The sequence below is a fragment of the Ursus maritimus genome, unplaced genomic scaffold, assembly GCF_017311325.1.
Source record: "Ursus maritimus isolate PB19 unplaced genomic scaffold, ASM1731132v1 scaffold_14, whole genome shotgun sequence".
NCBI lineage: Eukaryota > Metazoa > Chordata > Mammalia > Carnivora > Ursidae > Ursus > Ursus maritimus.
The window spans coordinates 42,247,624-42,270,531 of NW_024423786.1; the positions used below are offsets into that span (position 1 = coordinate 42,247,624).

The 22,908-nt window shown below is 49.2% G+C and overlaps 1 protein-coding gene and 1 long non-coding RNA gene across 2 annotated transcripts; one reads left to right on the forward strand and one right to left on the reverse strand.

Moving 5' to 3' along the window:
* Window positions 1-1,475: 1,475 nt before the first annotated feature.
* Window positions 1,476-11,606, reverse strand: CCR9 (C-C motif chemokine receptor 9). Its single transcript, XM_008703895.2, has 3 exons — window positions 11,379-11,606; window positions 4,595-4,641; window positions 1,476-3,453 (listed from the first exon to the last, which is right to left on the reverse strand). The coding sequence occupies exons 2-3, from the start codon at window positions 4,613-4,615 to the stop codon at window positions 2,368-2,370; spliced, it is 1,107 nt and encodes a 368-aa protein (XP_008702117.1). The 5' UTR covers window positions 4,616-4,641; window positions 11,379-11,606; the 3' UTR covers window positions 1,476-2,367.
* Window positions 11,607-12,595: 989 nt separating this feature from the next.
* LOC121102396 lies at window positions 12,596-22,302 on the forward strand. Its single transcript, XR_005834490.1, has 3 exons — window positions 12,596-13,219; window positions 20,357-20,475; window positions 21,678-22,302. It is a non-coding gene; the product is annotated as an uncharacterized LOC121102396 (long non-coding RNA).
* The last annotated feature ends 606 nt before the right edge of the window (window positions 22,303-22,908 follow it).

Here is a 22,908-nt window from a genome sequence, read left to right on the forward strand (position 1 = left end):
GGTTCAACGGCGGCCTGTCTAATCCCATGTTGGAGCTGTGTTAGGTCTGGGACAGCAGTGACAGGCATGTCCCAAAGGAAGCCCTTGGAACTAGGCATGGCCATTGTGAGCGGGTGTAACTCAGGGTTTGTCATTCTCAGGGCATCCCACACCCCCTTTCTTAAAAATCAGAGGGGGAGAGAAGTGGAGTCCCGAGCGTTTTGTTTGTTTTTTTTCCCCCCAACTAACACGCATTGGTCAAAAGTGCATGACCTCTCAACTCCTACTGAATCTCCATTTCTGGTGTGTCTTAAGTAACTCCAGGCCGAGTGTAGACCCAGCAAGCACAGTCATGGCTCACCCCTTCTCCCTCCACCCCTCCCCACTTCCCCAGCTCCACCGGGCCCCCTGACACATGGTCCCAGAAGTGCGGTATCAGAAGGGCACTGAACGGAGAAGCCAGACTCAGGAGTGCTCTTTCCACCTCACTGCACCATGTTATTTAGGTGTGGTCCATGCTTCTAGCTTATTCTCCCAAGTTCCTGAAAAGCCACCCGGCTCTCCTGGGACTGGTAGCCGAGCGATGGCTCTGTCCATCCACTGGCCTTGGGGACATCACCCTCCCCTCAACTGCAAGCGATGTTTGTTGCACTGGGACCCGTGTCGCCCTGCCGGTCCCAGACTGATGCTTACTTACCCCCAGCCACCCGCACACGGGATGGGTTAGCAAAGCCTTCGTGTTGGTGCCCATTTTGTGCTTCCTGTATTCTGGACATTCCTGACATGTCCTTTAGAGGTGGGCCAGGAGGAGGAGGGGGATGTGGCTGAGTCCAGGGTTCTGTGTCCCCTTTGGAGCCCATGGTCTTAGGCCTGAAACCCCGGTGATTCACGGCACACGGAGAAAAGCAGATGCCTCCTTGAGAGCAAGTAGCAAAGCCAGGTGGTCTGTGTGCCGCTTGAATAGCCCCCCTTGGAAATTCCACCAAACTAATTGGGACAAACCTGGGAAATAAGCTTGAGTGGAGGAGAGATAAAAACCGGGCACCCGGGGCGCCTGGGTGGCACAGCGGTTAAGCGTCTGCCTTCGGCTCAGGGCGTGATCCCAGAGGGCCCGTGGGTGGTGGGGGGATGGGGTGACTGGGTGATGGGTATTAAGGAGGGCACGTGATGAGATGAGCACTGGGTGTGATTATGCAACTGACGAATCACTAAATTCTAGCCCTGAAACTAATAATACACTATATGTTAATTAACTGGAATTATTTTTTTTTAAGAATTTATGTATTTGAGAGGGGGGAGCAGAGAGAGAGGGCAAGAGAGAATCTCAAGCAGACTTCCTGCAGAGCAGGGAGCCCCATGCGGGGCTCGATCTCACGACCCTGAGCCAAAATCAAGAGTCAGATGCTTAACTGACTGAGCCACTGAGGCGCCCCTAACTAACTTGATTTAAATAAAATCTTTAAAAAAAAACAAGAACAACAGGCAGTCAAGATGGCTTTAAGGTATTTTGGAGATTTTATTTCCTTTTCCCAGTCTTATTCTTCCCACTGTGATGTGGCTATTGGACCTTTAATGGAACACTTATAAAATATAGAAATGACAAAGAAAGTGACAAGTAATGGGTATTTTACACAGTCATCAAAAAGCACTTTTTCTAATATATAAAATGTTTTCACATGTGAGAGCCAGATAGTTAAAAGACACAAAGCAAAAGTGAATTGCATTACTTTTTTTCTCAGCCTCATCTCTAAATCGGAAGCCTTTGAATGCATCAACACGATACAATAAGAAAAGGAGAAGCAGCGTGGAGGCAGATATCCTTCCCGCAAGCTCAGAAACAATAGGGTCCATAAAACCAACCCGTTTTCTAGGGAGTCGACATAGTGGACCATCGCAAAAGCCACTCGGCAGAGTGAGCCCATGACAGAGCCAAGGCCGGTTCTGCCAGCTCGGGCTTTCGGGGTCCCTGCCCAGGCTGAGCAACCCTTGTGATACGAGTGGACAAGCGGAGTCCTTGGGCAGGTCAACCCTGCAGCCAGCTGTGGAGTCACAGAAACCCTCCAGAGGTCGGCTGCTTTAATGCTCGGGCAAGTGGCAAAAAGCCAGGGTGGTCTGCAAGACCGTCTGTGAGCCCTCCTTTGAAAATTGCAGCCATTGCAGCCAAGAACCAGGCAACAGTCTCATGGGACGGCCAGTCAATTTGGAAAGCTCTGGCTTGGAAATTCTAACTAAAGTCATCATCCAAATTCATGCCGTTCTGGGTTTTTCTTTTCCTCCTACTTCCTTTTTCTTCTTCATTGGTTTCCCTCCAGTCGCATCTGTGGGACAGCTGTACCCGTATTTCTCGTGACTTCCAAAAAGGGCCATCCATGTCAGAACGAAGACCCCTCAGTAGGAGAGGGCCCCCGAGGTCGTCTCCAGCAGCATGGATGACAGCTTCACGCTTCCCTCTCTCCTCGTGAACAAGACCCACTGTGCCTGGCTGATGCAGCCCAAGCTCTTCAGGGTCTTTACAAGATCCCGGCGGAATCTCTCGCCCACAAAGACATAGAGCACGGGGTTCAGGCAACTGTGGAAGAAGGCGATGGTTTGAGTGACCTGGAAGCAGATGTCAATGTTGGTGGAAACGGCACAGTTGGAAATGAACATGGTGTAGGCATCAATGGTCTGCACCAACAGAATGCAGTTGTAGGGGAACTGAGATAGGACAAAGACCGTAAGGACAGTGACAGTCACCTTCAGGGCCTTGTGCTTGGATGACTTCCTGGCTTGTAACAGAGTGTGAATGATGATGGTGTAGCAGCATGCCATGACCACAAAGGGGAGGAAGAAGCCCAGGATGACCTTCAGGGTCAAGACGGTTGACTTCACTCTGGAGCTCTGGTCACTAGGGTAAACCATGGTGCAGATGATAATGTCAGATTGCTTCTGGAGTTGACTGTACATTATTTCTGGGATGCAGAGCATGGCCGCCAATACCCAGACGGTGAAGCAAATCATTTTGCTGTACAGGAGTCTTTTCCGCCTCCAGGTCTGTGCTTTCATGGCCTGAGCGATGGCGATGTAGCGGTCCACGCTGATGCACATGATCAGCAGGACGCAGCTGTAGAAGTTCATCTTGTACATGCTGTTGACCACGTTGCACAGGAAGGGCTGGAATCTCCACTGGTCAGCGGCGGCGATGGCCCAGAAGGGAAGGGTGAGGAGGAAGAGGAGGTCGGCAATCGCCAGATTCAAGAGGAACATGTCGGTCATGGTCTTGACCCGTGTGCAGTACCAGTAGACGAGGATGACCAGACTGTTGCCCACGACGCCCACGAGGAACACGAGCCAGTACAAGGGTGGCAGGAAGTGGCTCGCAAATTGCCTGACGTCGTTTTTCTTACAGTATATGTCCCCGTAGTCAAAAGGGTCGTCATCCATGGAAGACGTGGAGTGGTAGCTGTAGTCATCAGATATGTTGGAGGTGGGGTTCTGCAAGGAGATACCAGACACGGTTAGGTCAAGGAGGACCCTTTGGAGGATTGCAGGATGGCAGGGGAGGGGGCCACGTGACCCTCCCAATCCCAAAACTCTATGATGAGGTAGTGATGTGTATGCATGGAAAGGAGGCATTTCTGAGAACGTCTGCTTGGATCACCCAACAGATTTATATATTCAATGAACGTTCCTCACGCACCGAGGCTGTCATGTACCATGTGCGTGCTAAAAATGCAGCAGTGGCTCAATCAAACATGGTTCCCGCTCTTGTGGGACCCACCTCCTAGTGGAGGGCACACACAGGCAAACCAACAGAGACAGGACATGTGACAAGGGCTCAGATGGGATAGGACCCCTTTGGGACCAAGGATGGTCACAAAACTTTTATCAAACTCTGAATGATTCTGATTTCTCCTCTCTAGTCCATACTTCCAAAAAGGTCCTAGAGGCTCCTACACTTTTCTGGGTCCAGATTTCTCTGAGTCTCCTGTAAGCTATGTATCCTCTGCTCATGAAACACCAACACACACACACACACACACACACACACACACACACACCCTTTCACGTGCGTGCACATACACAAGCCCTGGGACAGGCGACATAATGTTCAGGATGCCTTGTGCCAAATTTGTTAAGAATTTCAAGACAGCAGAGCATGAAGTCAAGCAGGTGGCACTTTTAAATACGGCCCTGTGCAACTGTACAAGTTGAACACCCATGTACCGTTCTGTGGTTTCCCTGAAGGCTCTGTCCTGTTACGCAAGAAGCCCAACCCAAGGGCTCACCAAGGGTTTTGTCAAACCAGATTCTGCATGGTTCCTCACCCTTGTTTGTCTCAGCTTGAGAACAGACACAGGGAACCGAGCACATCTAGTTAAAAATCATCAACCCCTTTACCTGTTAATAAAATCTAAGATAACATTTTCCTCTCACTTCACCGCATACGCCAAAGCTCTTCTGGCTTTGCGTATTTGCAAAGCCCTCTGTGCTGGCATCGACTGCTCAGCAGAGATCTTGCCCCCGGAAACCAGGCAGAGAAATCCCTCCCCACAGCGGGTTCCTTCTCACACCTCCCAACACAGGCAAGACGACAGTGTGTTTGGAGGAGACTGAGGAGCATGGCTGTACTCACTGTGAATTCTGTGGGCACCATGATGGACCAGAGATGCGAGCTCGCTTCTAGAAAGAGAGCACAAAAATCAAAAAGAGGTCTGTCTTACAAAAGAACAGTAATAAACACCTAAAGATGGAAATGGAGTGTTAAATTCATTTGTTCATATGAAAAGAAAGACTCCCAAGCAAGAGTCAGCATCCCTGCGACACTGATGTCAAGCCGAATATTCTAGATTTCAAAATGATCTTAGTTGTTAACAAAGGAATGAGAGAAACCTCTCCCCTGAGAGCCCTTCGGGGCCTTAATGTTTTCCCAGCACGTCCTATTTACATTAGCTCGTTTTCTCTTGACTCAACTTCTCAGTCGCGATCTGTTTTGCTAAATACCCCCACCCTTATGTTATCAACCAGGGGTCTCCTGAAGATCACAGGACTGAGGATGACCTGAGAACCCTCTGGGCCCAGACTGCGTAGGATAACCAGGTGGCAAGGACATGGCAAGGACAAGGACAAGGGCTGGCTTCTACCAGCATCGGGGTCCCTCTCCCAGAGGGGTTCAGAGCCCTCTCTCCTACCTACATGCTCCATTTACAACCCCAGGACAGGAAAACGGGCCCTATTTTCTCTGTCCCCTGCCTCCAGCAGGAAAAGGAGGTCCCAGGATTTGTTTAACAAAGAAGATGTACTTAGTTCCCTAACACAAAGGGCCTCCAAGTGACTTAAATAAATCTTGGCTGTCGTTCGTATGTGTTTTGAATCTCTATAAACCCACTGCGATATGACTCAGGGAACAACGGCTGGCCTCTCTTCAAGGAAGGGTCTCTGCCTGGGCCGGGCATTTCTTTTTATACTTTTAGCAAGTATATTCCTTAAGAACCATGTCAGGCGCCACACCCCAAGTTTCTAGAAGAAAACAATTCCCCTTCATAGATCCAACCCTAACCTGTTGGTTTCCTTTCCATAACACAACATCGTGACTTCACCTCCTTTCCTGAAAGAACGGTGGTTTTCAGTACCTGACATGTGGTACAACCACTTTGGAAAACCATTTGTCAGGTTCTTAAAAAGTTCAACATACACTCAGCCTGTGATCTGACCATCCCGCTCCTAGGGACTTACCTAAGAAAATCGCAAGCCTGCGTCCACACAAAGACTGATACACGCACGTTCATAGCAGCTGTATTGTAACAGCAGTTACTGGAAACAACCCAAATGTCTGTCAAGTCTCGGGAAAGGGATAAGCGCACCATGGCCTGGCCACACAGTGGAATCAGAACGGACAACAGATGCAGACAGCAACGCGGATGAGTCTCGAAATAATTATGCTAAGTAAAGAAGTCAGACCAAAGCAGCACATACCGTGTGATTCCACTTACATAAAATTCTAGAAAATGCAAACTAATCTATCGTGAGAGAAGGCAGACCTGTGATTTCCTGGTAAGAGAGAGAAGAGGCAGGGGAGGGCGAGGGGCGGGGGGAGGTGCAAAGGCACACAAGGAAGCCTTGGGGGGTGACAAATCGGCTCGCTCTACTGATCGTGCGACGGTTTCATGGGCATATACGCATGTCGGAACTTACATTCTGCACTTCAAACGTGTGCAGTTTCTTTGTAGTTGGACCCCAATAAAATGGCTCAACGGAAGGAAGGACAAACAGTGAAATCTCATGAAAGCTTGCTGGTTTTCTTCCCTTCTCAGAGTCCTCTCTGGCCTTTAGCAGGGGAGGAAGAAGGCGGCCAGAACTCGTTCCCAGCAACCTTCCTGCCAGCAGCTTCTCAAGAATGCCTTGGGGTGCCTTGTGCTGTTTATCGGAGTTGAGGCCTCAAGATGAACTCGTGTTTTTATTTTTATTTTCTTAAAGATTTTATTTATTTATTTTGAGAGAGAGTGCACACAAGCAGGGGGAGGGGCAGAGGGAAGGGGGAGAAGCAGGCTCCCCGCTGAGCAGGGGGCCCGATGTGGGACTCGATCCCAGGACCCTGAGATCATGACCTGAGCCGAAGGCAGATGCTTCACCGACTGAGCCATCCAGGTGCCCCTGAACTCATGTTTTTAAAGCATAGATAGATAGATAGATAGATAGATAGATAGATTGATAGATGATTGATTTGTGTGTATATCCACATGTATTTCTCCCGAGAGGACCCAAAAGCAATGAGAATAAGCACCCAGTGCCTTCTTCCACCAAAGGAAGTGGGACTCTAGACAAATGTCTGACTCCAGAGCTGGGGCAGGGAAACTAAGAGGAACCTGGAACTGACTTTTTTTTTTCTTTCGCGTAGGAACCAAGTGTTTGAAAGACCATGAGGACTCGTCAAAGGACGTAGGTGCCAACCTGCCGGGGCTCCCACTAGCCAAATCGGAGGTGATTTGGGCAGCAAATTAAGTAACGGTGGCGATCATTCTAGCACATGCAACTACGTGAGGCTCCAGGAGCCTGTACTGATGCAAATAAGTGAAAAGTAGGGGCGCCTGGGTGGCACGTGATCCCGGCGTTCTGGGATTGAGCCCCGCATCAGGCTGCTCTGCTGGGAGCCTGCTTCTTCCTCTCCCACTCCCCCTGCTTGTGTTCCCTCTCTCGCTGGCTGTCTCTCTCTCTGTCAAATAAATAAATAAAATCTTTTTTAAAAAAGTGAAAAGTATATATATATACGATGCCAGCTACTAAATATAGAAGGAGTCCTGGGATTGGAAACTCGCCAATGGATGCTGAAATTAGGGGGCGGCTGTTCGACTGGGAGCAGGGACGTTGGCCTCATCACAGAGGATCGCCCCTCCCCCCCAATTCCATATTGTCCCACTGACTTTCCCGTCCTCTACTTTGTTTCCAAATCACGCTCTTAAAAAATAAAATCTTTTTTTTTTAAACGCCCAGTTAAATGTGGGAATTCCCAGCTCAGCTTATGTAATTCTATCACAGCTTGGGGGACAGGGAGATTGTTTTTTGAGACATTAGCCAGAAAACACTTCATATATTTCTAGTACCTGGGGCTTTCTTTCTACCTGCATAAAAAGACTGACTATTAAGAGATAATATCGAAGAAAGCAAACTCCCGAGGAAGAAAGTCACATGAAGAAGAAAGAATGGCTTTGGTTATGGTTAGTTATAGCCAGTTAGTGGGGAGTGTAAACTGCGTGTCCGCCCCGCTCTCCAGCCTTTAAGGGCCAGAAAAAAAAAAAAAAAAAAGTCATCTCCTCAGTGAAGCCCTCCATGGTTTCCCCAGTGCTGGAGACAGGAGGGTTGCTATTTGCACCCCTCCTGCCCTCTTGACCTTGCCCTGTGCAACCTTGCAGAAGCTCTCTCTGTCAAAATTTACAAAGCGCAATAGCTCTGACTCAGCACTGGAAATACGCCCTATTACCACTCTAACAAAAGAACATAGAGATACACCTTGGGAAATGCATGTGGCAGCATTTTGTTTTCGGAGCAAAAAAACTAGAAATAATCTAAATACCCAGCAATTGGTAATATTTTGATACACCCTTCAATAAAACACAAGTAGTCCATAAATAGAATGAAACAGACCTCACACTGATATAAGGAGGTCACCAAGAGTATTAGGTAGAAATGCAAGGTGAAAGACCATGTTGCTTGATTTTTTTTTTTTTTTAATATGTAAAAGTTACACACGTCACTGCTGATCAGTACTGAAACATTTTCTGGAAGGAGATTGAACAGTTATGACCAGCGGAAAGCGAGACTTTCATTTTTTTTCCTTTAGGTTTTGTAAACTATTTAAATATTTTACTTTGCGCATGAAATTTTATTTTAAGAACTCTCGTAAAAATAACTTGCCGCCTTTTTTTTTTTTTTTTTTTTAAAGAAGCCCCAGTGTGCTTCCGTTCCCTACACCATACACCTGTTTGCAAAGCTCGTCCCCGGAAGGCTCTCACAGCCGGCTCCAGCTGGCCTGGAAAATAGCCAGGACCAGTCATTAAATTCGCTATGGTTGGGGCGCCTGGGTGGCTCAGTCGTTAAGCGTCTGCCTTCAGCCCAGGGCATGATCCCCGGGTCCTGGGATCGAGCCACACATTGGGCTCCTCCACTGGGAGCCTGCTTCTTCCTCTCCCACTCCCCCTGCCTGTGTTCCCTCTCGGCTGGCTGTCTCTCTCTGTCAGATAAATAAATGAAATCTTTAAAAAAAAAAAAGAAGAAGAAGTTAAAAAAAATTCTCTGTGGCTACTTTTTGCAACTTCGAGATCCTACATTAGTTTTCTTGTGAAGGCTTATCTTGCTGCTGTTGTCAATGTGTTTCTGGCTCATGGAAAATTTAGAGAGAGCCAAAAAGAGTAAAATCAAAACATATTCCTTCCTAGGCCCACCAGCAAAAGACACCGCGGACGGCCCTCCATCTAGTTCCCCTCCTCCATCAGAATATTTGGGAGATTTTATTGCACCAATTGCAAAGTCTCCAAGCTCGCTTTCATTTTCTTCTCGCCCCTGAGAAGGAGGCAAACACCCACATAGAACGAAACATACTGAAAGCAGGCCCCTCTCAGGTCTATGGGAGTGCCCCGGCATCTGGCTCAGCGCTGCCCCAATCTGTCCCCGCCATGCTCAGGGTGCCTCATTATAGGGCTGCAATTGCTCAAATCTGAAAAGCCTGCCTGTGTCCTGCAGCATAACGGATGCGGTGAGGGGAAGCACAACGGACCCCCAGCTGTCCCTGCGTCCATCCCTTTCTGCCTGTGGGAACTTAGCAAGAAGTGACATGTCTTCACCGAGGCTAGATGTCCTTGGCTTGCAAGGGCTTGTGGCAAGGGCCAAGTGCAATGCTCTTTGCAGAATGCAGAGGGCTATATGAGAAGGGGGGAACATTCTTCATACCCCAGCTACTCCTTCAGTGTGTCTTGACACTGAATACACCTGCTCGGCTTAAACATGGTATGAGACATGATCCGTGTCCACAAGAAGCTCACATTCAAGTACAATGGATACGTCATCACTGCAAATACCAATAATGCTAAATGCTACCAATTGCTTTGGGAATCAGGAGAAGGACGTCAGGACTCCAGCATGGGGAAACCCAGGAGGGCTTCATTGAGGAGGTGACATTTTTTGTTGATTCTTGAAGACTGGAGAGGATGGGGATGTGCAGTGAGGGGAGAGAACATTGCTCAAGGGCAGGGTAACGTATCCACAAAGGCATGAAAGCCAGAAAACAGGAGATGTATACAGGAGCTTTGGTGGTGGTAGAAAGAAGGGAAAGCTGCTACTTTACCAAAAACAAAACAAAACAAAAACAAAAACAAAAACAAAAACCCAACTCTGGGAAAAGTTGGGCTGGCTTCCATTACTATCCAATCATTATTTTTCTGTTCTCCACTGTCCTTAAGTAATCAACACGAAAATCATCATGGAGGGGCGCCTGGCTGGCTAACTCAGAGCACTGGGACGCTTGATCTATAAGTCCTGAGTTCAAGCCCCGTGTTGGGTGTGGAGTTTCCTTTAAAAAAAAAAAAAAATCATCATGGAGCCCCAGCCTCCCTGCTCACTGTAGCGGGTGAATTGGATACAGATACTAATGTGAGTCAGGAATGTGGGTGTTGCTTTGATTTTTGTTCACTTTGCCACACCGAGATTGAATCATCTCTTGCATTTTTTTGGTAGCTGTGCTTTTTTTCACACGGTCTGAAATCGGGGTCTCTGAGCTGTCTACCAGGCCGTCCGCTGGCCAAGCCTGGGTCGGGCTCCCACCCCTTACCCCCCCGTGGGCGCTGCACTGAGCACCCTGTGAGTGCGGAGTCCTGGTGGGGGGCTTCAGAGCAGTCAGACAGACATGGAGAAAAAAGGCGTCAAGCTCCAGGGGCTTGTTCAGCAGAGGGAGGAGGAGACGGGCTCCGGCAGGCTGGTGGCCGCCCCTCATGTCCAGCGCCGGGCTCGGGGACAGCTCGCCTGCCGCATTGGGCGGCTACAGAGCCCCGGCTGATGGGAAACTGGAGAGGGTGCCTGTGTTGGAAAGGACAAAGCCGTAGTCCCTGAGGAGCTCTTGAAAATAAAGGAGCTTTGCTTTCTTCTGATTATAAAGGGCATTCTGTGCATTTCATATTGCACAACAACCACAACAACAACCCCACCCCAGAGCAAATCAATACGAGGAAGACCATGAAAACTGCTCAAACAGCCCTTTCTTGGGCTAGTTGCTGGTCACTTTCTGAGATGCATCCTTTTAGACGTTTTCTCTGCAACATAACCTCACCCACACACTTATTGGGAAGGGAATCGGACTGCACAAACAATTATCGATCCAGCTTTCTAGTTACGCTCTTTCCCAGCCCACTTTTGCTAATTAACATGGCGCCGTCATCAGACTGGATGGCAGTAGTCCGTTGTCTGGCTATGTCACAGTTCACTTAACCGGTCACCTCTTAGTGCAAAGTTTGCTTGTTTCCAATTTCTCACTGCTATGCAGAGTGCTGCCCGAGACATCCCATCCGTGGGGCACTCTCTCAGACCCAAGGCCCTCCTGGGGGCTTCACTCTCCTGGTCATGACCACCTTCTTGTCACCTGTCCCGAGCGCCTGCTTCTCCCTCCTGTAAGGGACAAATCACAGAACAGACTGTCTTGGACCGTTACTTCACGTTTGTGGGAGGGAGGGGGAGTCTTATTACTCATCCTAAGAAGCCTGGGCAAGCCACTACCTGATTCACCTTTGCCTCCCTGGAAGCTTCTAGCAAAGTGCCTGGTGCTCATGACCACTGGACAAATGAGCAAAAGCCTGGCTTTTAGAAGCCATCGAAGCAATGCACAAGGGAGGGCATAGGAGACCTTGGGATGTGCAGAGGGGAAGGGTGATACTCACTGCGGAGGGCAGCGGGACAGACTCCAGAAGGTGGCCCCACCAGCTCCGTGTAGGGGGCAAGGCTGCTCTGCTCTCTGGGGGCAGAAGGCTGGTCTGCTTTCTGCCTGGGTTGAGGGGCAAACCTTTTATGCTTTCTGGGCAGGAAACATCGGCCAAAACACTATAAAGGAAGTCAGGCCACCCCTGCCTGTGTTGTCACTGGTGGGGTGGCCCAGGAAGGTGGGGAGCGAGGAGTCACCAGCTGCAGTTCCAGCAAACAGCAGAGTTGAAGATTTGCAATCAGAAGTGAAAAACCAAGAACCGCTGGGCTAAGGGAAACCATCTTTTCTGAAGACTCGTCTACAGACGGGGGAGGCTAAGAACAATGTCTTTTTCCTAGACAGCACAGCTACTTACAGGGAAAGGGGGGAAAGAGAGGCTGTTGAGCAGGGTCAGCTTTGCCAGCTTGCTATGAGTGTGCACCTCTAAGGTCTCCATGGGGGAGGGGGAGGTCTGGCCGGGCCTGCATGGGACCAGCACCCCCAGCACGGTCCGCCACCCTTTTTGGCCTTGACAGCTGTACCCAAACCCTTGGAGCCCTCCCACCCGATAGAGACACGGTCGCTACTGGCCACCCGGGCCTTTTCAAATTCAAACTTGAAATGTAACGAGTTCCTTAGTCTCAGCAACCACATTGCAAGTACTTGGGGGCCACACTGAAATGTAACGAGTTCCTTAGTCTCAGCAACCACATTGCAAGTACTTGGGGGCCACACGGGGCTGCCGCGGAAGACAGCACGGTCTCAGAAAACCCTCCAGAACAGCGCTGCTTTAGAAAATCGTGTGTGGGATGCGTGTCTAGGAAGCCAGGGAGTGTTGGAGGGTCACAGACCCCTTAAAGTCGGGGTCAGATACAGTACTCCTTCGTTCCGACATGACCACTCTCCATCAGATACACGGACACCGACAGCACGTTTCATCTGATGCATGATAGCTTTTCGATGACATTTTTGGAAAAGCCAAAACGTATGAAATATTATATCCTTAATGGTGCTCACAGATGAAATTTTTCAGCCCACAGCTATGGTAGGGTCTTCGATCACGATGCAATTGCACACCCCCCACTTCCCCCCCCCCACCGCCCCCGCCCCGGGTCCCAGGGTCAGGTGCTGCGCCGGTCAGTGGAGGGGCGTGTAAGCGGATAATCGCGGGGTACAAGCAGCAGCCCGTAGCCTCTGCTGACTACAACAGAGGAAAGACCCAAGTCGGTTCCTTCTTGTCATTACAGCAAAGACCTCTCTTTTATCTTCCTTCTGGGGGAAAATCACAGCTACACTCTCGTGGAGACTGGCGCCCTCTCTTCGGTTCATTCATCGTCCCGTGGACTCACCGGAGCAGCAGGGTGGCCCTCCCCAGACCCTCGGCCCGTCCGTCCCTGGAGAGCCCGGGGCTGCATCCGATGAAGTTCGATTGACTCTCTCCATGGGAAAGGCCAACGAACAGCACGTACGAGAGCTCCAGACCATAAGCAGTAAGAATGAAAGCATCAGTTGATTCAGCAGCCTTGACGGAGCCGTGAATTCCCTGCTACTCGGCCCAGAGTCGGTGAGTATTGTGTCAAGGGCTCTGGCCTTTCACTTCTCTGCATTGGCAATCCTGGACAGAGACAAGAAGGAGCGACAGAGAGGAGACATGCTCCCTGAACTGGTTTTTGGCCATCCTCAGGCCTGGGGAGCAGGGCACTTCCTTCTCCCCGGGGCTGGCCCGGGACCTGGGAGTGATTTCAGGAGGCTGACATGTGCTCGGGGTGCAGGAGCCCCCGTGTTTCTACCTCCTCGGGCCTCAAGCCATTTCTTCACCAGGTAAGGGCATCCCAGGGAGACGCTGAGGGTTGGGGTGAGGCTGGTGGGAGGAAGGGAAGTCAGGGAGGGGGTCAGGGAAGAAGAGAAGGATAAATGTGCTGTCGTGGGGTGATTTCCTTCTCTGTGTGGTCCCTCAGGGTCCAGGCGAGGTAGGGACACTCGGGCAACACCAAGTTCTAGAAGGGCTGCTTGAGAACAGCCTCCCCAGGGATGTAGAGAGGAGGCTCAAGGCTGGGGAGGCAGGGAGATGTGAAGAGGAGGAAGAGAGAACTGATTTCTTCAAGGAGCCAAGACCAACGTGATTCCTTTTGCTGTCGTCCAGTGGAGGTTCATTCCTCGTGGGGAGAACCCCCGACTTCTGTCCCCTCGCCGTGTTTCTCCATGTGCAGGTGGAATTCAGAGCTGGGCATTTCTGAGTTGCAGGTGTCCTTTGACAGAGGGCATTTCTCACTTTGTGTTCTCACCCTGACATAGGAGAGTTCTAGCAGGCAGGGCAGTATGTGCGTGACCCCTGGTCCCAGGGCCAGCTGAGGGAGTACCCGGAGCATTGATGCGGCAGCCCAAAACTCAGCTGCCGGCAACAGAGGAAAGACCCACAAACCTAGCTGCAGGGGCCAACGGGAGCGCCACGTCTAGGCTCCCTCCTGCTTGTCCCCACCTTCCACGTGTCTAACAGTCTCCGCAGAGAGGAAATGCGTTTTGCTTGCAGCCTCTGCTTCCCGGATTCTCCGTATTTAAACTAGAGTCGTAATCCTGACTCTGTCCCGAGCCTTCCATACAGAGTGGGACAGTCGCATTCCAAAAGCATGGTGGGGGTCTTTGGAAGAAGCCATGCTAGATCTCTACTCTTCCTCCATTAAGGCCTCACTAACTTGGGAAGTCCAAAGAGTCTGGAAGGGGTTCACAGCAGTTTGGTGGTGAGGGCATGATCATTGCAGGTACAAGGAGTCCCCGGGCAAACTTCCGAGCGGCAAAATTGGTGAGGACCCCTCTTTGTCCACTAGCTCCACGAGGACAGGGATCAGGAGTATCTTGACCATGGTTGCAGCCCAGCAGCACGTTCTAGAAACTTACAAACCATCTTTTGACTACATTAATGGAAAAGATAGACCTCCTGTAAGCGCTGGGGGTCCAGGATAGTGTCATCCAATAACAGAGCTTTCTACCAGGGGGGCAATGTTCTCTATCTGTATGGTTCAATGGGCAGCCGCCAGCCACAGGTGGCTGACGAGGACCTAAACTGTAGCAAGTGCGACTGAGAAACTGATGTATTGTATTTATTGTCTTGCAACTGGTTTCAATTTACATGTAAATAACTACAGGTGGCTAGTGGCCACCACAATGGCTAGCCCAGGTCTACGCTGAGCAGGGAGACCGACGTGGGGCTCGATCCTAGGACCTGGGATCATGATCTGAGCCGAAGGCAGACGCTTAACCGACTGAGCCCCTGACATTTAAGACCCGAATCCCAGGATCTTCCCGCGAAGGTGAAGATTGCCATGACCATTCCCCGCAGTGGGAACAGGTGTCAGGAAGAGCCTGATGTGTCCGAGGATGAGAGGACCAACCCGTTGGGGCACAAAGAGGTGTGAAGGGCAGCCAGAGAAACAGGAAGGGCCCGATCATGTGGGGACTTGAGGCCAGAGGCTGTCGTTTTGACCTGATGCCAGGTGTGATGGAAAGTCCCCGAAGGGATTCATGTAGGCAAGACATGACCCAGGTTCCACTTCTAACGACTCATGGGCTGCCGCATGGGAAACTTCAGGAGAAACAATAAAACCAGGTCTCTGGGCAGGCTTTCAGCCTGAGCTCCCACCGGCCAGAAGCCTTCGAGCTTCCGCTTCTCTGGGCCACCGCAAGAGCCAGAGCTCGGCTCTGCCACCGACCCTTCTCCCACTTCTGCCTCTGGGAGGTATCGGGGTGAATTGAGAGCGCTCACCTCCTCCCTCCCTTCCTCCCCGCACCCCAGATGGAGGGCGGGCCCCTGTTAACTGCTGGGGAGCCTTTGTAGTGAACGATGACAATGACAGGGCCAGATGTGTTGACAGGCTTTTTTATATATATAATTATGTAATTATATATATATATAATTTATATATATATTTATATATATAATTTTTTTATATATAAAAAAAGACAATTTTTTACAGCAGTTTTAGGTACAGAGAGTTCCCACATACCCCGGGTTGCCACACAGGAGCGACCCCCCCCCCAATACATTTGCTACGATCAATGAACCTACAGGGACACATCCTTATCCCCCAATGTGCACAGTGTATCTTAGGGTTCGCTCCTGGTGTTGTACTCACTATGGGTTTGGACAAATGCAGACTGTAATGTGTGTGCCCCATTACAGCCTCTTACAGGATCATTTCACGGCCCTAAAAATCCTCTCTGCTCCCCGCCCTGTTCATCCTTCCCTCCCTCCCCCCAACCCCTGGCAACCGCTGATCTTTTATTGTTTCCATGGTTTACCTTTCCCACAACATCATATGGTTGGAACCCTACAGGGTGTAGACTTTTCAGATTGGCTTCTCTCACTTAGTAAAATACATCGCAGTTTCCTTCCTGCCTTTGCATGGCTCGTTGGCTCCTTTGTTTTTTTAGCACTGAAAACTGTTCCACCGTCTGGATGGCCCATGGCTTATTTATCCATTCACCTACTAAAGGACGTCTTGGTTGCTTCTGAGTTTGGGCAATTACGAATAAGGCTGTTATAAACATCCATGTGCAGGATTGTACGTGGACATAAGTTTTCAGCTCCTTTGGGCAAACACCAAGGAGCTCGACTGCTCCATCGGGTGGTAAGAATATGTTTAGTTTTTTCTTTCTTTTTTTTTTTTTTTAAGAAGGCACCAAACTGTCTTCCAGAGCGGCTGTACCATTCTGCATTCCCACCGGCCCTGAATGGATGGTCCCGTCGCCCCATATACTCACCAGCACCTGGCATCGTCCGTGTCCCAGATTTTGGGCATTCTCCTGGGTGTGTAGTGATACCTTGTCGTGTGAATTTGCATTTCCCTGATGACCTACGACGTGGAGCATCTTCTCATATGATTATTTGCCATCCGGATAACTTCTTTAGTGAGATGTCTGTTAAGGCCAGTGGCCCCTTTTTTAAATCAGGTTGTTTTCTTATTGGTGAGTTGTAGGAGTTCTGTGTCTGTTTTGGGGTCATCGTCCTTTATGAGATGTGACTTTGGAAAATATTTTCTCCCAGTTTGTGGCTCATTTTCTTTCTCTCGGCATCATCTTTTGCAGAGCAGGTGTTTGTAACTTTGTAACTTTGAAGAGTCCAAAGTTATTTCTTTCACAGTCTGTGTCTTTGGTGCTGTATCTAGAAAGTCATCACCAAGCCCAAGGTCGCCTGGGCTCACTCTCGTGGTGTCTTCTAGGAGCCTTATAGTTTTGCATTTTATATTAAGATCTGTGATTCATTTTGAGTTAATTTCTATAAAAGGTACAAGGCCTGGGGCATCTGGGTGGCTCAGTCGTCAAGCATCTGCCTTCGGCTCAGGGCATGATCCCAGGGTCCTGGGATCGAGCCCCGCATCGGCTCCCTGCTCCTCTGGGAGCCTGCTTCTTCCTCTCCCCCTCCCCCTGCTTGTGTTCCCTCTCTCGCTGGCTGTCTCTCTCTCTCTGTCAAATAAATAAATAAAATCTTTTTAAAAAATTAATAATAATTTAAAATTTAAAAAAATTTAAAAATAAATAAATAAACAATAAAAGGTACAAGGTCTGTGTCTCCACTCATTCCCTTGTCTTGGTTTACTTGTGGCTTGCCAGTTGTTCCAGCACTATTTGTGGGAAAGACTGTCTCTCCTTTGTATCTCCTTTGCCAAAGAGCAGTTGACTGTATTCAGGGGTGTCAATCACCAGGCTCTCTGTTCTGTTCCATTAATCTGTTTGCTTATTCTTTTCACCAATACCACCCTGTCTTGATAACTGACAGGCTTTATAACTGGGGGGCTTTTTGGTGACCCTCAAAATCAGACCATTAAACTTTTCACTCTTTGTTTTTCCCTGTAAGAAATGTAAATAAAAATATGGACTCCCCCCCCCCCCATCCCACAGCCTCATCCTGTCTCTTGTCCTCCCCACCATGTTGACCCTCGCCTGGTCCCTGACCCCATGCCACACAGATACTTGATATTTTTTTCAAAAGCTGAAAGTTCAAAATGGCTGGTGTTTTTAAAAAGTCAGAAAATTTCCACAGCATTAAAATAGCTGTGTCAAAATGTCCTCAGTTTCAAAATGGCCACATCAAAGCAACCACATCAAAGGATCAGGTCCCTACAATGGAGCCCAAAGTAGAGCGTCTTGGGGTGGGGGAGGGGCAGTTGACCCGAGGCCTCCGGGCTTCTGTTTTCTTCTCAGCCACGCACCTGCCAAGCACACGGGCACTGACAGAGCTTCTACTGGCTGGATGCAGGGAATCACGAACTAAGACGCCATCCTGGGCCTCAGTGTGCTCACAGGGTTCCATCTAAGAAATAGTCATCCAGTGTCCATATTAACCACATTTAGAAAAATATGTCCCAAAACATTGTAGTTGAGTCCCCCAGCCCAAGATGTGGGTAGGTATTCAGCAAAAGGTGAAACTGTTTGCAAAACAGGCAAAGCAACATATTGAAGGCTCTGAGGGGTCCTGCAGGAGAGAAGGTTCTGAGGGGTCCTGTAGGAAACAAGGCTCTGAGGGGTCCTGCAGGGAACAAGGCTCTGACTGGTCCTGTGGGAGAGAAGGTTCTGAGGGGTCCTGTAGGAAACAAGGCTCTGAGGGGTCCTGCAGGGAACAAGGCTCTGACTGGTCCTGCAGGAGAGAAATTTGCTTGATATTTTTTAAACTTGGAATTCGTTTTTCCATGGTGTTGAGCACGTTACTCAAGATATCTCAAGCTGTAGGAGTTTGGGACCCCTCTTCTTGTCCCCTTCTCTGACATGTATTAATGAAGACTTTTCTCCCTGTATTCCAAATGACATAAAAGGGAGACGTCCGCTGTCCTACATCCAAGAAACTCTGAGGAGAGGCTGGGGGGATAGGTCCCCTTCCACTCCTCAGTCCCTCCACTACCTCTAAGATGACCCATTCTTCCTTCCTGCTGCCCTCAAAGATTTCACTCATTTCTCTTTCCTTTGCAAGGCGCCTACTATCTACCCAATTTCTCAAACTTTCCCCGCCACCTCTGGGGATGGCCAAGAAAGAGAGTGAAAGGTTCACACTCAGCAGAACAGTGCTGGGGTGATAGCCGCTTACTCTGTGTCTCAGGCAAGTACTTTCCTTATCTGTAAAATGTGGCGATAGCAGCCCCTCGGAGGGTTGCTGTCAGGGCAAAAAGAGCTGACACGGGCAAGAAGCACACCAGGGCCTTGCAGCTGGCCGAGCGCATGAGCAGTGCTGGCTGTCGGAGGGGTCATCACAGAGTTACGGTTCCATCTGGGGCTGCCCGATGCCTACATGTACTGCATGGCCTGCGTCCCAGAGCCTCAGTTTACTCTTTTGTAAAAGAGGACATTAATATCTATGCCCTATGGTTGCTGGGCATTCTGTGGGTGCCAAAGCTACAGCGCTGGTCCTTTCTTTGTTAAAAGACTTCATTTCTTGGGGCGCCTGGGTGGCTCAGTCATTAAGTGTCTGCCTTTGGCTCAGGGCATGATCCCGGGGTCCTGGGATCGAGCCCCACATCAGGGTCCTCCGCTAGGAGCCTGCTTCTCCCTCTCCCACTCCCCCTGCTTGTGTTCCCTCTCTCGCTGGCTGTCTCTCTCTGTGTCAAATAAATAAATAAAATCTTAAAAAAAAAAAGACTTCATTTCTCAACATTAGAGAAATCCGATCAATGACGATGCAAGAACATCACTCTAATTCAGTGGAATTAGCAGGCTTGCTTGCTTTGCTCTCTCACCCTGGGTTCTCCTTTCTGCCCCCACCCCCCACCCCAGTCCCCTTCACCCATCGTGCCCAACCCCACCCTCCCCTCTGGCAACCATCAATTTGTTCTTTGTATTTATGGGTCTAGTTCTGCTTTTTGTTTGTTTGTCTGGCTCCCCCTTTCCCACAACTTTTCTTCTTACGGTTCCAAAGTCTCTCAGGGCTTTCTCGTGGCTTTGCGTCCTGTTCGTGAAGAAGAACAGCTCAGGCTTCCTTCTGACTGTGATCCCCACTCTTCTCCAGGGAAAGAGAAAATAAATGAATGTCCAGAGCACCTAGGTTGTGCAGGAGCTTTACAAACATCAACCCTTGAAGTACCATAATAATTCTACAAGAGAGAGTGTGTCCTTTTTAAGGAAGCGGCGTCTTGGAGCAGCTAGCTGAATTTCCTGAGAAGTGCTAGGAAGGAAAGAAACAAGGTGTATTAGTCGGCTATTGCTGCCTAACAAATCTCTCCACAGTGATTATTATTTAGCTCCTGATTCTGTAAGTTGCAATTTAAACTGGGCTCAGCCGGGCAGTTCTGGCTTTGACCAACCTCAGCTGACCTCAGCTGGGGCTGCTCGTCTATCTGTGTCTGCTAACAAGTTGACCGGGGCTGGCTGTGCATGACGGCCTTCGTGCTCACCCATGGGGTCCCCCATCCTCCGGCTGGCTGGCCTGGGTCTGGACACCTGGTGATGATGAGGTCCTAAAAGAGAGAGTAGATATGTACAAGGCCTCTCGAGGTCTGGGTTCAGAACTGGCTATGGCCACTTCTGTCCACATCCAAATGGACAAAGCAAATCATAAGTTTAGCCCAAATTCAAGCAATGGGGAAATAGACTCCACCTCTCCATGGGGAGAGCAGCCAAGTCCATTTCAAAGGGTATGGATAAAGGGAGAAGATTAACTGGGGACACGAGGTGGTGACGTTTATGCTGAAGTATGAAAAGAAGAGCCATTCCAAGACACAAGGAGAAGCTTCCTCTAAGAAGTTATTATATAAGATACAGTCCCTATTACCAAATGTCCATATCCTGCACACAGATGCATTGGAGAGATACGTATTAAATGAAGGACTTAGCAGTGGGCACACAGGTGAGCAACATAGCATAAACACAGCAGCAACGTGCTCACGCCTTCACCTGCCTCCACCACCACATGGCTCCTGAAAACCCAAAGGTTCTTCCTGTAGCTGTTATTTTCATGAATTCGTTTTGGTTCCACAGAGAAAGATGTCTCTTAAAAGAGGGACGTGGAAGAGAGGAAGAAGCAAAAGGCATCTTCATGAAGAATGAAGACAGGGGAGAATGGTAACAAGAAAGGGGAAGGAGCCAGAAGGAGAAGGGTAAGAAACAACCCTGATGTGCAGCAAACCATTGGGAAATTCTAATAGCGGTCACTGTCTAGTGCGTGAGATGAAGCAAATACCGAGTAATTAACACAAGACAGAATAAGAAATCAGCATGAGGTATACACATATATGTATATACTCATGCATGTATACAAATATACGTGTGTGTGTGTGTGTGTGTCTGAGCACATAACACGTAGATGCACGATGGAGGACTAAGAGAGATAAAGAAAAGCAGAGAGAGATATCCCTACTGATGGGGTGAAGAAGCTAAATGGCTTTGGAAGGTTGTGTTACAATTGAGCAATGAGTTGCAATAGGATATTGTAGGAGAGAGGATGATTCTCTAGGACGAGTGCATGGCTTGAGGGCTGCTCAGAGGCAGAAAGAGTTTGTTTTGGATTTGAGGAAGAATTAAAGAGAGGGGAGGTAGGGAAGTCTTCCAGAGAAAAGGGGACTTAATAGAATATCTGCTATGGTGAGCTTTTGGAGGAGAAACAGAGGATTACTATGAGCAAGACATTGTAAGAAGAAAAGAAAGACAATTCAAAACTCTGGGTAAAACAAAAGGCTTTATGAGAAATGAAATGCAATAATATTTCATTACTTGGCTCTTCACTGAACAACTTTACATTGTCACTATAATATCAACATGGTTTATTAATATCGATAAAAATTCTGAATAAAACTATATCGTAAAGATGGAAAGATAAATAAGATTTCAGGTATAGGAAGAAAACCCTCATCTATTATAGCAAGAAGCATATGAATAATGTCTCAAACTGATTACCAAAGCACAGAATTAAAAGAATGATTTAAAACCTTCCAATACAAAGTCTGGCCCACAGACCAACATCAACATAACCTGGGAGATTGTTAGAAATGTAGGATCTCAGGCCCTGCCCCAGAGCCACTGTGTCAAATTGGCATTTAAAAGATCCCCATGGGATCTGTGCACTCAATACAGTTTAAGAAGCACAGAAATGTTGGTTTGGGGGAATAGGATGGGAAGCCAGGAGAAAAGGAACGAGGAATAGGAGTCTCTTGTCTTTACGCTTCAAAGAATGACTTGACCTTTATTTGGCCACATGCGTAGTACTTATTACTTCAATTTTACAGGATTTTAATGGGTAAAATAATAAATACCTGGGTGGAATGTGGTCTCTTTCTCACTCATATTTTATTCTCCATCCCAGCTTAATCTAATCCTGACCCTGGCCCTCAGTTTTGGCCAGGGTGACCCTTCTAAGACACCAGAGTTCCACAGCCGGTACCACTGAGGACTCGAGGCTCCCTTGCCTTCGGAAGCTCGCCAGGCAGATGTGGTCCTTCATCTGCCATCTGCAGACTTTGCCATAGAGCATTTGTGTCCTCGGACACTTCTCTGACTTCCCTCCCCCAGCAGCCAGCGGAGAGATCACAGACCCAACTGTCTAAAACACCTCCCGGCATCTGTTTTCTCCCTGATTAAAGGTTTCTCTGGCAACTTCTCTCTGGCCCAGGGCTTGTCAAAGTGTGTTCCCCAGACCAGCAGCAGCACCCAGACATTTGTTAAAGCTGTGGGATCCATCACACCCGCTGAACCAGAAGCTGTAGGGAAGGGTCCAGCGACCTGTGCTCCCGCGAGCTGTCCAGCGGGGCCCTGCTGCTTGCCAAGCTGTCCCCCGCTCCTTCTCGGGTCTGTTTGCTGCACACCTCACCAGGGCTTCCATTCGTCTCACTAGCCCCTTTCCCAAAGGCTGGAAGCACTACCTCTTCCAAGCCTGTTTTGAAAAATGGCCGGAGCCTCCCCCCTCGAGAGTCTTTTTGCACGATACATATAACTGGTGCTGTACTCCACATGACACCCATCTTCGGAGATGATCTTTACATTTGCTCCTGGGCCTCATCCACACACACCCATCAGAACCGACTACAGAGAGGACGGATCTCCTGCCCCCTTCCTCCTCAGCTCCTCTGCACCCCCTAAGTGCCCTGCTTTCGCAAGCCCCCAGACTTTAGCTTTCACCCAGGAAGATGCCTTGTGGAGATAAGTTCCCTTGCGGTTGAGGGTAAGTCAAGAAGCCTGGGCTGCCACTCCCCGTTATCATCTGGCGCTCTTCTGTCTCTGTCATAGCACGGGCGATGAGCCTCTCAGATAACCCCAGCCGGGGGCCACAGACGTACATCACTTCCTTAGATGGGCACCTGGTGGGCACGAGCCCAGAGCCCAAGCTACTGGTAGAGAAAAGATTTCTACGGGAAGGAGCCGAAGGAGCCGGCCCTGGGATTGCAAAGCGAGCCTTCTGCGGAACACAAAAGGCACGTTTCAGCTGTTGGCGGACCATTGCCCTTCTGGTTATTAAGCGTCTAGTACAACGACCTTGCTTTTCTTTGTCTTTCATCTCTGCCGTTGCAATCTTTGGGGTCTTCGCTCCGTTTTCACTG